The 17387-nt window shown below is 38.9% G+C and overlaps 1 protein-coding gene across 1 annotated transcript in view; it reads right to left on the bottom strand.

The window, feature by feature from the left end:
* LOC138673016 (granulocyte-macrophage colony-stimulating factor receptor subunit alpha-like) overlaps window positions 1-15532 on the bottom strand; it is a 61071-nt gene extending 45539 nt beyond the window's left edge. The window contains exons 1-5 of the mRNA XM_069761549.1: window positions 15431-15532; window positions 7733-7832; window positions 5375-5529; window positions 1964-2099; window positions 40-151 (exon numbers count right to left, since the gene is read on the bottom strand). Coding sequence (XP_069617650.1) covers window positions 40-151; window positions 1964-2099; window positions 5375-5529; window positions 7733-7811 — 482 coding nt within the window. The 5' untranslated portion in view covers window positions 7812-7832; window positions 15431-15532. The remainder of the gene's footprint in view (window positions 1-39; window positions 152-1963; window positions 2100-5374; window positions 5530-7732; window positions 7833-15430) is intronic.
* Between the last annotated feature and the right edge of the window lie 1855 nt (window positions 15533-17387).

Raw genomic sequence — 17387 nt, 5'->3', positions numbered from 1 at the left:
ATATTGTACAAATATCGATAGAAATAATCTTACACTTACTGTAAAGATAGCGTGTGTTCAGGGCTATATGTTGCGTTTTCACTATAGGTCCATGTACAGGTCATAGAGGATATGTTGTAAACAACACATTGAATATTTATGTCAATTGTTCCTGTGAAATATGACACACTGTTGGTTATTATCTTCTTATGAATTTACAGATTTGTAAATTGTTTATCTTAAGAGCTTATTGTAAATGAAAGGGGCATTACCAGTGTGAGACATGTAATGACTGACAGCCGACTCTCCTGATCTACATGTCTCACACTGGTAACTCACCATTTCATTTAAAATAACTTCTAGAGGCAGATTCTCACTGTTATCTGTGTCCAACCCATAGAGCTCAACAGCTCATTTACATATTAATAAATGCATACATTATTAAGGCATAATTTTACTCAACTTTCTATGAACTGCGTTTCTATATAGATGGCTTTGGAGCAAAGTTGTGGATTTTCCGCTCTGCTATCGATACAAGGTTCTATCCTGAAGAAAAAGTTTGGAAAAACTTCAAAAACGCGATTAAGAAACATTAAGAAGAAATCGCAGCATAATCATCTCATGATCTGGATTTTCATTAATGATCAGCAGCACGGAAAATCCACAACTGTGTTCCCTTTTCCTGTATTACTGGTAGGAGACCTGTAGATATGCAGCAGCTATTTGAACTTTTTTCACCTACTTTCTTCATATAGATGGCTTAGGAGGGTTGATCCTACTGGCAGATTCCATTTAAGAACCTGTAGAGGAGACGGAGGAGCATTTCAGGTATTTCCTCTCTTTTTCTTAAGCTTTGTAATATTCTCCCCATTAAAAAGATCAAGTGCGGGGCCAGGAACAGGCTGTGAGAAATTTTTTTTACCTGTAATTTGCACTTGTGAGCAGCTTGCGCCACCCTCAGCCTCATTAAGCTGCTGCCCTCCAGTGCCTAGTAGCAAACACAGCTCCAGTGACCCTGACTTGGATTAAAAGGTTACACATTTCATTCTAAATACCTGGCGAGCAGTGATGTCTTCACTGTACATAATTAGTGCCACTTAAGCTGGATTCTAATATCCTCCATTGGGATGACTTGTTCTCTTATGAGTGAGTCCCTCACCGGTCATATTGGGAACCTCTATTGACCCTCACGTAAATAGTGTAAAAATTGTGCAAGACCACCTTAGAAATGCGGCTACAGGGTGTAAATGAACTTCTATCCTTTCCTTAGCCATAGACTTCCAGGCATTGAGAAGTGCATGGAGTGTTTAGTCACCACCCACTATACTGTGAGTAGCCCCTCCATGCACTTCTCGATGACTGAAAATGTTTGGTTAAATGAAGGATAGAAGTTAATTTGGTTCACCCCCTTATCACTGAAAGCTAAAGACTCCCAGAAGGACACAAGTTTATTTTCTTCTTGCTGACATGCAACCAGGCATGCTATTTACCACGCAGATTAACCCTATATATGCAGGTAAATAGCATTTCCTGACCTGATACGTTCCATTTAAATATACCTATCATTCACAAAAAAATTGCAATCCATCAGTTTGCATTTAAAATCTTCAACTACTTTAATCACATCCTCTTTAAAAACAAGGTGTAACAATGTACTGCAAGCATATGTCAGAAACAGGATCTGTGTAGACATGGACTGGAGATGACCATGCGCTGGGTGATAGATAGCGGAGCCTTGCTATAGTGTTGAGCGCAGTGAGCATTTCCATTTGTTTTGAAGTCAAGTAGCTCCCAAGCTCTACAGAAGAAATCTGCAGCAGAAACTGACCTTGCGGTGCTGATTTCAATTTATGCTTCTTATCTAACAAATTCCACAAAAGCATGAACACTTCATGAATATTAAGAAGAAGAGTAGATATAGTAGTTTTACATGTACATACACTTAGTAAACTAAGCTCAGTTTCAGCATGGTTACTCATCTTACCTGGCTTAACACATGTAATAATTTCAGAAGCACTTTCGCATACTTCATTATTAAAAGTTGGAACCACCATCACACAAACTTCACTGCTTGTATAATCGGGTAGATGTAGGACTGCCTGTCCCTCACATATGTTCTCCTGCATAAAAAACAGTAGTTGGATCTAAAATCTTGAGTCACCAAAGCATATGTGTCAGAACATTGAGTGACTAATGGTCTGTAATGCACATCTGCATAAATATCAAGAACTTCATCAAACTTATTAAAAGCAGAAAAAAATCTTTATTCCAACACGTTAAAAACAGTCATATGCAAAACATACAGCATGTGAAGAAAGCTGACGCATTTCAAACCGATATTGCCAGGTTCTTGCTTAGCTTACCTGATGCCCAGGGATTAAGTGTTTAAAAAATATGACGTTGTCGCTAAGTCAGATGTGAGTAATTATACATTTAAATGGGTTTTCCAGGATATTTAAGTTATTTTAAAGGCATAATCTGCATAAGAATAAGAAAATTAGCTACTATTTCCCTTGCACTCCAGTACCGATACTTCACCACTGCCCATGGTCTTTGTGGCTTAGTAGGGCTGCAGTGGTGGCATCACAACTACCGAAAGTGGCCACTTCAGCCAATCACTGACTTCCGCAGCCCTGTCCATAAAGATCAGGAGCATTGGCACAAAGTCAGTTGTTGGAGCAGCAGGGAAATGTATACCTCATTTTCTTATTTTTATGCATAAGATGTCTATAAAATAATAATGATAATAAAAGAAATCCTGGAAAACCCCGCTTACCCAAAATGCTATATATATATTATAAAACTGCACAAAAATATATTAAATGGAATTATGCAGTAAGCTTATAGGTGTTTTCTAGGATCAACATACATTTCTGCAGTCTCTATATGGAGCAAAAAAAGGGGAGAAGCCAGCGCAGCCTAAGGTTAAGACGCAATACATGAAGTGCAAATGCACATATTAATTTCTAACTGTATTTTCAAAATGAGACATTTAGCAAACAATTGATCAATTCTTTGAGCCACCCCGCCTCTTCACGGCAATCTCACATTGGGGCAGTCCTACACTACGTTTTTTATATTCGCTGTGCCATAAAGGCCTCCTAAATGAACTAAATGCAAGACCACATTAAAAACATGCTGTACCTGGAGCATATACTGAGTCACCCCCATGGCGCCAGAGTAGGCAAGCGAGGATAAAAGTTGATTGGTATGTGGCTGACCACCACTGTTGCCGCGCACGCTGGGTTATGTGCGCCATTCTTTCTGTGTTCACTGTGATTGATAGGCTGCTGTGCACACACACAGCAGCCCTGCACCGCCTCAGGCTCAAGTTAGCTGTGCACCTGTGTCTCAGCCTGTCTCACCCTTCATCTTTGGTGCGGGTTTGGCAGTGTGGAAGCCAGATCTGAAATGTCCGCACTGGACCTGATCGGCCTTTACCTGCGCTTGCCTTTCCTGGCACCAAGGGAGTGATTCTGAAAATGCTCCAGGTACAGTTCGCATTTAATGTGGTCCCTTTTTTTTTTTTTTTTTATACATTCAGGAAGCCATAATGGCACAACGTAAATAAAATACGAAGATTAGGACTGCCCCATTATGAGATTGCCGTGAAGTGGCGGGGTAGCTCAAAGAATTGATCAATTGTTTGCTAAATGTCTCATATTTGAAATACAGTTAGAATTTATGTGCAATTGCACTTCAGTTATTGCGTTCTGACCATAAGCAGTGCTGGCTTCTTCCCTTTTTTTTTAGTCTCTATATGCCCCAAAAAATCACTATATAATATATACTGTATCCAAGCGTAGACACTGACCATAACAGACCCAAGTGGAGTACTTGTGTCTGGGCCCCCCATTCATCAGGCCCAACTTTTACATGTATATTGACATTAGCCACAGCATCATAAATTGTGCACATGCTAATACATGATAAGCACATTTACACATTACACATGCATTTACATAGTACAAACATGCCCAGAAGCATTTATAAAGTATGCACGGAACACATGCAGGTACACAATGGGGCTTTTTTGTGATGCACATGCTTAGACAGCTATTACCTTTTTATTTTAAAATAAGCTTCACTATCTGATCTTTTTTGCAATTTCTTTTAATGAAGCGTAATTTTGACAGACACATATGTAAGCTTTACATTTGTGTTAAATCGATAAGTCTGCAGTCCCTCTGTGTGTCTGCAGACTTAGGAATCCCTCCAATGCATGAAGTGTGCACTGCGGGGATTCACCGGTTTCTGACCCAGGACCAGAAGGTATGCATGAGTTATACATACTCCTGGCCAATGTGCGCGGCCTGACTTCCATTTATTATTATTAGAGCGCCATTTATTCCATGGCGCTTTACATAGACATGTATGGAGCGAGGATGCGCCCTCTCGTCGGCCACACCCACTAAACAGCTGCATCAATAGTCGGGTTGCAGCTTCACTCTATGTAAGTGTATGGAGCGAGGCCACAGCCACTGGCCGGGAGTATGTATAACTCATTCATACCCTCCGGTCCCAGGTGAGAAACCGGCGAATCCCCACAGCACATAGTGCATTATTCATGAGTCTGCAGTTGATCTGGACTGGACAGCCCCTTTAACTTTTTATGGATTTAATGGAGAAAAACATTAAAAAATCACCGTTCTTTTAGGCCATTTACCTATTACTTTAAATAAAGTATTAACTATATGATATGGGGTGTTATGGTTCCAAGGATACAAATATATCTGTGTTATTCACTGGTTTGTGATATTTATTTTGAAAAGGTGTATTAAAAATGTGATTATTAACATCATGATGTGCTGGAATAGAGAGATGTATCTCTATGTACCAGTACAATATGTCTATAAAGAAGAACAATGCCATTTTGCTGTTTAGATATCATACTCATCTGCGAGAAAATCGGATGAGTGCAATTCGATAAAAAATTGGATTACACTCTGACCAATGTTAATCTATGAGTGCCTGCTCATCTGCAATGTTTTTTTCAGATCGGAATGAGAAAAAAAATCACAGCATGCTGCGATTGTCCCCATATCTCGGACAAGACTCTCCAATGCAAGTCAGTGGGTGTGATAAAAAAAGATTGCCCGACACTTGGGCCATGCGACTGCCATCCAATGTTTACACTCCCATGAAAGCTGGCAATTTATCAGCTGCTTACAGTAAAATCACATCGTGACCTGACAAAATAGAATAGAATGTCTGCCATTCAAAAGGCACAAAATGCTCTAAATCAGTTTTTTTAGACATGTGCATGAAACATTAATGCATAATCCGCCTTAAACAGCAAACAATACAAGGTGAAAAGAATAAATACAGAAAGGAGGAGCCCTAAAGGTAGTTCATCCTATGTACGAGAAATAGTTAAAAAATATATCCAACTTACATTAGTTAAAAATTCTAATTCTTCACTTTTCAAGTAGAAATGATAAAACATGTTATGAGCATTTCCCCTGGAAACATTACATTCCCATGTCAAAAATGCGTCTTTGTATGTGACTGCCAGTGATAGATTTTTGGGTACCAAGTCAAATCCAAGCTCTGAAAGAAATTTAGAAAGCTTTTATATCTTTTCTATAATTGTCAATTTGATTTTAGAGGACTGTACTTTATTCAGGAAGGCAATCCTTTAAAGGGAACTTATCACATGAAAAAAAAAAAACACTATTAGGCTGCAGATATAGGGTTAATGTGCAAGTTAACAGTGTCCTGAACCTGCCCAGCGCCTGCACTGAGAGCCCCGCTGCCAGGAGGAAATGAACTTTACTCCTTCCAGCAGCGTTCTGCGTTCAGTGATGGGGGTGGTGCCGGCGCGGGTTCAGTCACCGCTCTGCGTATACAGTGTGGCGGCTGTAACTGCGACCCCCGCACTGACTGACAGCGGCTGAGCATTAGGACCATCAGTAAGCGCGGGGCTGCAGTTACAGACGCCATTATTAATACACAGTGTATAAAGAGTGGTGACTGACCCCGCCCCGGCTGCACCCCTATGACTGAACGCTGCAAAAAGGAATAAAATTAATTTCTCAGTAGTGGGGGTCTAAGTATGGGCGTCAGGCAAATTTAGAACACTATTCGCTTGCAGATTAACTCCATATCTGCGGGTTAATCGCGTTTTTTCACAGGACAGTTTCCCTTAAAAACTGGATATTTCTTAAAAACTGACAACCAGAAGTGAAATTAAGGCCCTGATTCATCATGGTGTTTACACCAGAGTTATAGCTTGCACAAAACTTGATCTTGTCACACCAGTTTCATGAAGAGCCAAGATGGGATACAGCAACATCGACAAATTCAATAAAAGTTCTGGCGTTCCTGATGCCAGAAATGTCATCCCAATCCTTGCCTTGAGTAACATTTCTGATGAGGATCAAAGCGGCGCACACTACTGATAAGCTAATACCTAACTCATTAAGTGGCATGCATCTCCTAATGAATTGGGCGCATCTTATTCCTGCATGCGCAACTTTAAGACTAGCAGATGAAACTCCATGCTTAATTAATTGGCGTCTAAAAGTCGGGCAGATTCTGGATTCCTCTTCCACCAGCTTGTGCTCGCAGTTTTCAATATTACAGGTTATATTTAAAGGGTCTTAACTTGTTCAGAAAAACTGCTGCATTTCATATGCAATAGATGGATTTTTGGGGCACCCTTCTCCCCACCTCAATCCGCATGCCATGCAGCTCCTCTCAACCTGATCAACAGCTTTTACTTAGGCCGGTTTTACACTTGCTTTTGGGTAGAGTGCGCAGCAATCGCAAGTGTGAAACCGGCCTTACCCAGAGTAAATGCGCCTAAATTGAATTCTTGGCACTGCATATCCACAATGACACTGCAGGAACCGAGTGCACGTACACAGTGTCAGTGGGCGCTTGCTTTCATACCTCTTTCTTGTCTGTCCCACCAGTAAACAAATACCTATTTGAATATGTTAAAATGTAGCCTATCAAGAGCTCAAATGCCAAGTATTTCCAGACATGTCTCCTTCTGCCAATACTGAGAGGGGCTTTCAACTTTTGGGACAACTTTTTTATTACTTAAATTAATGTATTTTGGGCTAAAAATAATTTTTGCAGTAGCTTTTCCATCAGCGTTAGCGTAAAATCAGTCAGTCAGCCTTTGTGACTGTGTGAATGGACAACCCCTTTAAAAATTGTACAAGTATTATTGTTACAGAATACCAACCCTGTAAGGAACTCTTTTAAGACTTGAGTCCATACTTCTGGTATGAGTATTTTTAAAACATGATAAGTAAATTAATTTTGGGCCCTTCATGCCCATAATGTTAGTATTCAGTACCTTTTTATATCATATTATGGCAATAAATTTCGACAAATTTCTTTCTTGATTGTTATTCTCCTCAGTAGAGAGTCATTGGGTTAGCATAGCAGGAATTTAGGGGGATATCCATGAATATATGTTGACGGCTATCATTACAGTGTGACACTGACTAACAGCCAGCTCCCCGCTACCCAACTGCGGGGAGCCTGCTGTCAATCAGTATGATGTCAGCAGTCACACCCCAATGACAGAGCAGCCAGGAAGAGGAAAAGCTACTCTGTTGATGTAGAGTAGGTGAGTTGCTGATAGGAGTGGTCAGTGACTGCTCTGAGCTGGCGCTGGGTAGAACAGGCATGTAGTTGCCTCTGTTAGCAATTACCTACCTGTTAGTTTTCAGGCCCATAGTAGAAAAAAATAGTCCTGGACAACAACTTTAACAGCGATTTTACTAATAAGACTTACCAGAAAGGTTGCAGCACAGGTGTAAATGAACACACTGACATAGTATGCAAATAAAATGAATGGTATTTCTAAAATCCATTTTTGTTATCCAAATTCAAATCTGAAAAATGATAAAAAGGTGTAAATATGACAATTTTTTTATATTTCGTTAATTTAATCACAGCCTATATGGATATTTTGTTGTGAAAATGTCAAATTAAGGGACCAAACCATTTTATTGATTTGCATATCACTGTAGACTTATGACAAAAAGGAAACTAAAAATATATTCACATGTGATTATGTGCAGAGCTAGTGCAGGATGGGCACGTAACGGTGGTCTGACACTATAGCTTGTCAAACTGAGGACAAGTTGTGGCGTACCTTATTCCAGAAATATTGCTTCAGTCCCTGACTGGAGTAAGATTGTGATGAGGCACACAAAGGCACATGTCACTTTTCAGATGCCCCTGGTTCATTAAGAGGCATCAGTCTCTTTATGAATGAGTAGCCTGTGACTCCACCGGACCCCTCATCAAGACCAGTGTAAACAATGCAGCAAATAAAACCAAGATTCAATTATTAAGGGAGAAAAAGTTAGCAGAGGTGTCGGCAGCAGTGTCAGACTCAGTGTGACCATAACATATTCATTTTTCTTCATCCTTAACCCCTAGAAAGCAGCAGCAAGCCATAGGAGAAAAACACTAGAAAGCAGCATCAAGCCATAGGAGAAAAAAAACCTGAAATCAGTAACTGGCAGAAACAGTGTAATTGCTTGTCTCGAGCAGCTATCTTGAGCTTTTAAATTTCTAATGCAATTCTTTTGTGAATGGGGGCATAATTTTTTTTTTTTTTAATCCTCAAAATCAAAACCTTTGTCTGTGACTGTCTACCTGACAAAGTGTGAGTGTCACAATCTGTTTAAATACCTGCCTTACTAGTAACATTTTACACCCATACGGTAATACAACACCGTGATGCAGGTGCGTTTTTTTTTATATGTACCCAACTTGCATTTACAGTAAAATAGATTTTTTTTATAACCATACATGCTCCAGTACCGTATGTTTGTGCTTTCTGTACTTGTACCTATGTATTTATTTAGAATTTGTTGTTTTGTTTTTTTTTGGCAAGGATTGAATAATTGGTATTGTAAAGAGTGGCAAAATGTATAGCACAAAAAAAGTAGCAATGGATGGGGTAATGTAAAAAAACCAAATACATATCATGGCTAAGAATGTAGTATCTGCCAGGAACAGCCAATGCACTACAACCACAGCTGGCAAAAGCTCTCTGGGCAGTAGTACTACCAAACCTCATTCACAATTGGTCTCCTTTGTCTACACAAGTGGAATAGTGGAGAAGGGGGGGGCATTATGGAATACAGGGACGAGCAAAAGGGTCGCAGTGTTTTGAACTCTTGACTTTCCGGCTTCATATCTCACCGTCCACTACAGCTTCAAACAGGAGAGTACCATCATTTTATAGACAATCAACTTAGCTATCTGATATTTAAATTTTGCTTTCAACTAGAAATGAGCAAGCACTAAAATACTCAAACGCTCATTACTCGAATCGAGCAATTGCTAATGCTCTAATGCTCGTTTCGAGTAACGAGTATAATGGGAGTATAATGGGAGTATAATGGGATTCAATTGGAAATCCGAGCATTTTTCCAGCAGACCCTATAAAGAGGTCTGGGGGCAGTGAAAATGTTGAAATGGATGGGAAAAGTGCTGAATGGAAGGAGAGCAGAATGGGGAAGACTCCTAGAAGCGTCTTTTACTCCCAGATCACTGCTGAGAAGAATGGTGTCACACTTTTACTCCACTTTAAGGACTGACAAAAAACATTCAAAATCGACAAGAGATTGGAGTTTACGTGAAAAAAAGTGCTAAGAAACATGCTTTCCTTATCCTGTATAATGACTTTTATATAAGGAAACATTTTGAAAGCATTTTTTAAAAAATAATAATTTAACTAAAATAAAATCAAATTTTTTTTAGAAAAAAAATTGGAAATGTCAGTGTAATTTATAAAGGAAGCAAGAACTGTGAAAAATGATGTAAGAGGGATTTAGACACACCCTATATTAGACATGATACACATTCTGTTCAAATTGGCATGTAGTGGTACTCCTAGACTCATAAAGGATATGCACTAAGTGCAAAGCCAGACAAAAATTACAAGCAAAAATAAACCCGTGAAGGCATCATCTGTAGTGCCTCATTCAAATATTGTTTGCAAAGTATATTTGTGGTACTCCTACACTCATAAAAGTTATGCATAGTACAAATCCTGCCAATATTTACAAGCAGAGTCATCAATATAAGCTTGAATGCACCAACTGTAGTACCTCATTCAAATATAGCAAACAAGGTATAGTTGTGGTATTCCTACACTCCTAAAAATTATGCAGAGTGCAAAGCCTTCCAAAAATTACAAGCAAGGTCATCTATATACTCTTGAAGGCAACAACTGGACAGCCTCATTAAAATATTAGGAAAGTGTACACCTGTAGCAGGTCAATTTAGTTTTTCATTTGAAACCAACAAAATTTCACGCAAAGATTCTACAGTATATATGACAATAGTCAATTTTCTTACCAAAAATAATTTGTGAGCTGTACCAGACCAAGGGGTTTTTAAAATTTTTAACACAAAGCACTTTAAATTGTATGCATGAATCATTGAATCAATAAACATCTTTGGAAGTTTTTTTTAGACTTTAATAAACCGGAAAAATGTAACAGAAACTGCATTGGAGGAATGTATGAATAGTGTATAGATGAATAATTGAATCCATAAACATTTTTTCAAGTTTTTTTTTAATTTTTATATAACACTGAAATGTAACAGAAAGCACATAATACTGCAGAGATCAGTAATTGAATCAATAATTTTTTTAGCTTTATATAACATTGAAATGCAATAAAAAGCACGTAATACTGTATGGATGAGTAGTTGAATCAAGACAAATTTCTCACTACTTCTTTATAGTGTTATATATACTATTCGGATGTACCCAATAACCCATAATACTGTATGGATGAACAATAAAGGACAGAAAAAAATTGACAGCTTGTTTTAAGGGTTATATGCCACCGAAATGTACCCAAGAAAATGTAATACTCTATAGATGAGCAATATAATACCAATACACTTTTGAACAATGTTTTAGAGTGTTACATACCACCAAATTTAACCAATAATATGTAAAACTCCATGGATGAGCAATATGATACGATACATTTTTGAACATACCTTTAGAGGGCTTAATACCACCAAAATACACTCAAGAAGACGTAATAGTCTATGAATGAGCAATATAATACAAAAAAATAGACAAAAGTTTTTGAGGGCTAGATACCACCAAAATGAACCCAATAACATGTAATACTATATGGATGATCAATATAATTCCAATAAATGTTTTGCTATTTTTTGAAGGGTTGTCTACCACCGAAATGTACCCAAGAAGATGTTATTCTCTATGAATGACTAATTTAATCCAGACACATTTTTGAACACTTTTTTGGAGTGTTATATACCACTTAAATGTACCCCAGAACATGTAATACTCTATAGATGAATAATTGAATCCAAATAAATTTTTGAACAGTTTTTTGGAGGGTTAGATATCACAGAAATGTATCTCAGACCACAGAATAATATATGGGTGAGAAATTTAACCCAGCAAAATTTTTGAATGCTTTTTTTTGAGTGATATATTTCAAAGTAATGTACCCCAGCCCACGGTATACTGTATGGGTGAGTAGCTTAACCCAGAAAAAAATGTAAACGCTTTTTGGAAGTGTTAGATATCACATAAATGTAACCCACACCACTGAATACTGTATGGCTGAGGAATTTAACCCAGCAAAATTGTTTAATGCTTTTTTTTGCGTTCAATATCACAAAAATGTACCCCAGAACACAGAATACTAAATGGGTGAGTAATTTAATCCAGAGAAAAAAAAATAACACTATTTTGGAGTTTTATATAACACCAAAATACACCACAATGCACCACAAAGCACGTAATACTCAATGGATTACATAATATATTCATTTTTTTCACACACAAAAATATATATATTTTGTAAGGGACTGCACAGTCCTAATCCCTGACTACAGACTGTATTCTGCCACTGTCTCTGCTCCTGCAACTCTGCCTCCCTAGACTAAATTCAGAATGTATGTGATCCAAACACAAAGCAAACAATTAGCACTTAGAAAAGCTCTTATTATGATAGTTCGGCATCAGCATCGGTATCAACACTATAGGACTCTGATTCATTATACTGTGCACACCCACACCTGGACAAGACAAGCACTCTCTCCTTCCAAAATGAACTGTCACAAAGCTGTGCAATAGCTGTGCAATAGCATCAATGGGTCGATCAGTGTGGCACCTGTTCTTTTATAACCCTTCATTACACAGCCAGCCAATCACAGTAACGCCACTGCCAAGATGGCTACGGCATTACATTGATGCGCAGGCAATTCCCGCATCCTTATTGGCTTGCTAACAGGTGCCAGACATGGGGATTCGACTTTTAAATTGAGCGCAGTAATGAGTACACCTGAGCACCCAGATACTCGAGTGATATCCGAGTATCAGCAAGCACATTTGATTATCCCTACTTGCAAGTATTTAGCTTCTACACATTCTCAAAGTATCATTGAACCATTTCTTCTCCAATCTTGATGTAAGCTTTGGGCCGTTGTCCTGCTGGAACACTATGTCATCCTTTTCATACATATAGTACTCGAGTGTATGAAGTAACTCATATTGTAGGATTCTCACATATAGCTCAGCATTGAGACCACCATTGATCCTTGTGAAGTATACAATGCTTTTTGCTGTGAAACAACCCGATATCAGGCTTTCTCCACATGACAGTTCTTTCAATTTCTCAATCTGTTTTTTACTTAGTTCTGCCTGACCCATTTGCACCCATCAGAGCCTAGTCTATTGACTTTAGTCTCATTGCTCCAAATCACCAGTTTACAATCTTCTGTCATCTTTTTATACTTTTTTGCAAACTTGAGCTGACGCTTAACCTTTTTTCGGGCCAACATTCCAGACTAGTGCAACTTGCATCGCATGGTGCTTGCATAGGCATCTTTGATCTCACTATTATGAAGCATACAAGCCACCACCACTGCCGTGTTTGTCACATTAGAACTGATAGACCTTAGGATGATCCCACTTGTTGATTCCAATATTTTGCCTGGACATCCACCTTTTGGCTTTTGAATGGATGGATGAACTTCATTTTGTATTCTTCTGACTGTCAAGGCACTGACATGATGCAATTTGGCAATTTTCTTGGCTGAGAGACCACTATTGATGAGCTGCATAATGTTGTTGCCCTTTTCTTAGGAAATCTTCTTTATGGCTGTTCCTAGATTTGAACTAGTGACCTTTCATTTGGGAATCAACCTAATAACACACTGAGCTATTAGGGAATGTGAGTTCAGGTTGTAATTTGTAGTATACCAGAAGAAAAAGATTTTTATGCTACTAGAAGCAAAACAGTAACAATCCAGTGACATGACAAGAATCTGCATAACTGATCACATGCTAAATAGTTGCAAGTCAAATATATGTATGAGATAGCCAAGATAATTGTCTTTAAAATGATGGTAGTCTGATGTTCAAAGCTTTAGTGAATGGCGAGATATTGAGCCTAGGAGTCAAAACTGCAAGACATTGTTACTCTTTTTCTCGTAACTGTACATAGCACATCACTTGTCTCTGTCACACGATGACGATGATCTTACCTCTGACACTTACAGCCAGTATAAATCAGTATTGTGCACAGAAATTTTGGACAATTTAATAATTAAAAATACATGAAGTTTGTCAGTGCACTGTTTTATTAAATAGAACGCTAATTACTACAGGGTTACTGTCCATTTCTGTGGTTAGGTCACTTTGACATTTAGGCTGTGTTTATGTTAAAGAACTGAGGAAGTGTCTTGTGTAGACATGAAACGCGCGTCGGGGCTACCCGCCTTCATTTGGGGCTGACTACTATCTTGTTAATCTTGTGTACAAGCCTTGGTAAGTCCTGCCTTTAATCTACTATATAGCCCTCCTTCGCTCTGTGGGTATCCACATTATTATACTTTATTGGGCCCGATTTACCTTGCTTTACTAGGCTTGACTTACCCTGCATTTTGATTAGCATCTAATGAAAACTCTAGGTAGATGCATTACCTCATGATTTCTATGTGCACATTACTATTATATGTATTCCTGTGTGTCCGTCCTGATTGACAATTTTATAGTGTGTTCTTTGACTATTTCTAATAAATTTTGCACTTTTTTACTCTTTAATTGGTTACTTCAGTTTTTCTCCTATTTATAAAATTGAGGTTGGGTATAGTAGTAGGATTACTCAGAGTGCTACAAATGACTTCTCGGTCGGTGCTGCAGTCTCCTATGCAAAGCGTAGCATTCGATATGAACTTGTCATGGACACATTTGCTTTGCAAAGGCAGCGACCAAGATGACATATTACTCGGTATAACGAGGTCTACAGAGTCTACAGAGTCTAGTAGCAGATGACAAGTGTATCTAATCTCAAATGCTGTGCTCTGTAAAGGCAGCAACAGAGATCACTAAAGCTGCAGTCTGTGAAATGAGAGACAGAGACCTGCTGGGAAAGCTTTCTTAAATTCAGAAAAGGGTCTCCCTGTAAAAGTAAAAAAGCAAAAACAAAGAAAAACCAAAACAAAATAATATTATGTTTTTATTTACTTTTCTAATTCTGTCTAGGGTTAGGAGTAGTGTAAGGTTAGGCTTAGAACTAGAATGAAAGGTAGGAAAATGGTTGTGTTAGGACAAGGTTAGGGATAGGAATACATTTAGGGCTAGGACTGTTAGGGATAACGTTAGGGTTAGAGATAGCATTAGTTTTAGCGCTAGGATAATAATATAGTTTAATAAAAATAACTCAAAATGTAATTAAAAACGTATAAAAAATAACTTCATTACTATATATTGGATTTAATTAATAATCCCTCAGAAAATAACGAAAGGGTCAAAGGGTAGATACATCAGTATTTTTTTTAAATACAAATATACTGTATGTGCTTGAGGGATAAGATGTTCAATACCGAAACTAGTGGAAGGGACTTGCGTCGTGTTAAAAGTTTACAAGTTAGGATGTGGAAAATACTTGCTTTGCCCTTGGCGCTGGCAACCCATGCTGCGCCAGTGCCAATAGCATTTACTTGTTTAATGCTGAAAATAGAATTCCTCATAAATTCAGTTGAATGGAACAATTGGAGGAGGTCATGGCTGATTATGATCAAGGATATAAGGTCCCAAGCCACATGGGATGTGATGCTTGCCATCTGAAATCTTGATGAAAAGTGGCAGAAAATAACAATAGTTTCTTTGGAAGTTTACTTGCAAACCAAAAACTAAGAATTGCCAACACACCAGAGATACAACACATGGATCTTTCCCTCCAAAATAAATTGTTTAAATTATACTTAATGACCTTTCACATTTCTGCCATTGGCTCAAATGTGAACCAAGGTCAACTGGGACATCAACAGCTCTGTCCCCAGTAATTTATCCACAAGTTTCACTGTATGACGAACCATTGCACCTGGGAGACATCAACCATTCAGCAGCAAACCAAAATATTCCGTCTATCTCCCTAAATATAGAATCCATTATAAAAACTGACTGGCTTACCTTCCATGCATTATACCTTCTCCATAACAACTTGCTGGGTTCGTCTGACACAGGGGTATCACTAAGGGCTGTCTATTCTGACACTGACACCATTGCAAAATCACCCAACTTTTGCTTATAACCACAAATGCAGAAGTGGCCTTCCTTTTTTTAGAATCCTTCCCACTCGACCTTACTACATTACAGGGAATGTGTAATAATTTTTACCTTTATTATTTATCATTACTGTGATCTGAGTGCAGCAGCTGCAATTATATGATGGCTCTGCTCAGATCCAAGCAATCTGACATGTATTTCTTCTATCATTTGTGAAACAGCGCGCTGAGCCATGTATCTAATCCTATCATGTTTGATACAGGCTGATGAGCTATGTATCTAATCATATCATCTGAGATACACTCCTATTGGCAGTCTGCGTCTGACGGCAGTTTACGCAGGCTGCTGTATACATCAGTGGTGATGCTTGGTTTTGATAAGCACCATCCAATAAAGCCTTTTACATAGAAGTAAATACAGGGCAGTCACCAGAAGTTGCTTCATTCAAGCTTTGAGGAAACGTCTGTTGGTGTGAAATGATTGCCACCAACAAACATATCCTGTATACACTTTATATCTAAATAAATGGTATTTAATTTATGGCTGAAGCAACTCTTGGTCGGTGTCGTGACTATACGGTACTTCTAGGTGAATGACAAAAAGGAGAGTACGGTACTTACAGAAACTTTAACAATTGCTTTTTCATCTGATTTTTCATCTCCACTTATTCAGAAGTCACTTGATTCAACTCAGAATGAATCCTGAAGTTTACATTAGGCATCTGTGAACAATTAGCTTCTTCTGTTAATTAGGTAGACAGCACAAGGGATAAACATGGATATATTAAGATAATAATAACACAAACTGCAGAAAAGAAAACTAAACCTTGCCAGATTCAACCACAGAATCGCATTCAGCCTCAACTGATTTTTTTTCCTGAATTAAACTATTGTTATTCTAAAGTTTTACTATTACCACGTGAGACACTTACTTCTTCCACTGCGCCATTTACTTGTACGATTGGAGAACTGACTGATCACTAAAATATAATTTGTTCAGCAAAGACAATGTTGTAATATTAACAACCATTGTGAAGTCACATTTTTTGTCTTAGGGTACCGTCACACTAGACGATATCGCTAGCGATCCGTGACGTTGCAGCGTCCTCGCTAGCGATATCGTCCAGTGTGACAGGCAGCAGCGATCAGGCCCCTGCTGTGCTGTCGCTGGTCGGGGAAGAAAGTCCAGAACTTTATTTTGTCGCTGGACTCCCCGCAGACATCGCTGAATCGGCGTGTGTGACACCGATTCAGCGATGTCTTCACTGGTAACCAGGGTAAACATCGGGTAACTAAGCGCAGGGCCGCGCTTAGTAACCCGATGTTTACCCTGGTTACCATCCTAAAAGTAAAAAAAACAAAACACTACATACTTACCTACAGCCGTCTGTCCTCCAGCGCTGTGCTCTGCACTCCTCCTGCTCTGGCTGTGAGCGTCGGTCAGCCGGAAAGCAGAGCGGTGACGTCACCGCTCTGCTTTCCGGCCGCTGTGCTCACAGCCAGTACAGGAGGCGTGCAGAGCACAGCGCTGGAGGACAGACGGCTGTAGGTGAGTATGTAGTGTTTGTTTGCTTTTACTTTTAGGATGGTAACCAGGGTAAACATCGGGTTACTAAGCGCGGCCCTGCGCTTAGTTACCCGATGTTTACCCTGGTTACCAGCATCGTTGGTCGCTGGAGAGCTGTCTGTGTGACAGCTCTCCAGCGACCAAACAGCGACGCTGCAGCGATCCGGATCGTTGTCGGTATCGCTGCAGCGTCGCTAAGTGTGACGGTACCTTTAGTTCTTTAGTCATCACTTTAGATATCTCTTTTTCTTTCCTCCTCATTCAAACTTTGTGGTTATGTGGTTATCCAGATTAG

Source organism: Ranitomeya imitator, chromosome 3 (genome assembly GCF_032444005.1).
Source record: "Ranitomeya imitator isolate aRanImi1 chromosome 3, aRanImi1.pri, whole genome shotgun sequence".
NCBI lineage: Eukaryota > Metazoa > Chordata > Amphibia > Anura > Dendrobatidae > Ranitomeya > Ranitomeya imitator.
Note: the sequence above shows the minus strand (reverse complement) of the source record. Positions and strands in the feature narration are given on the sequence as shown.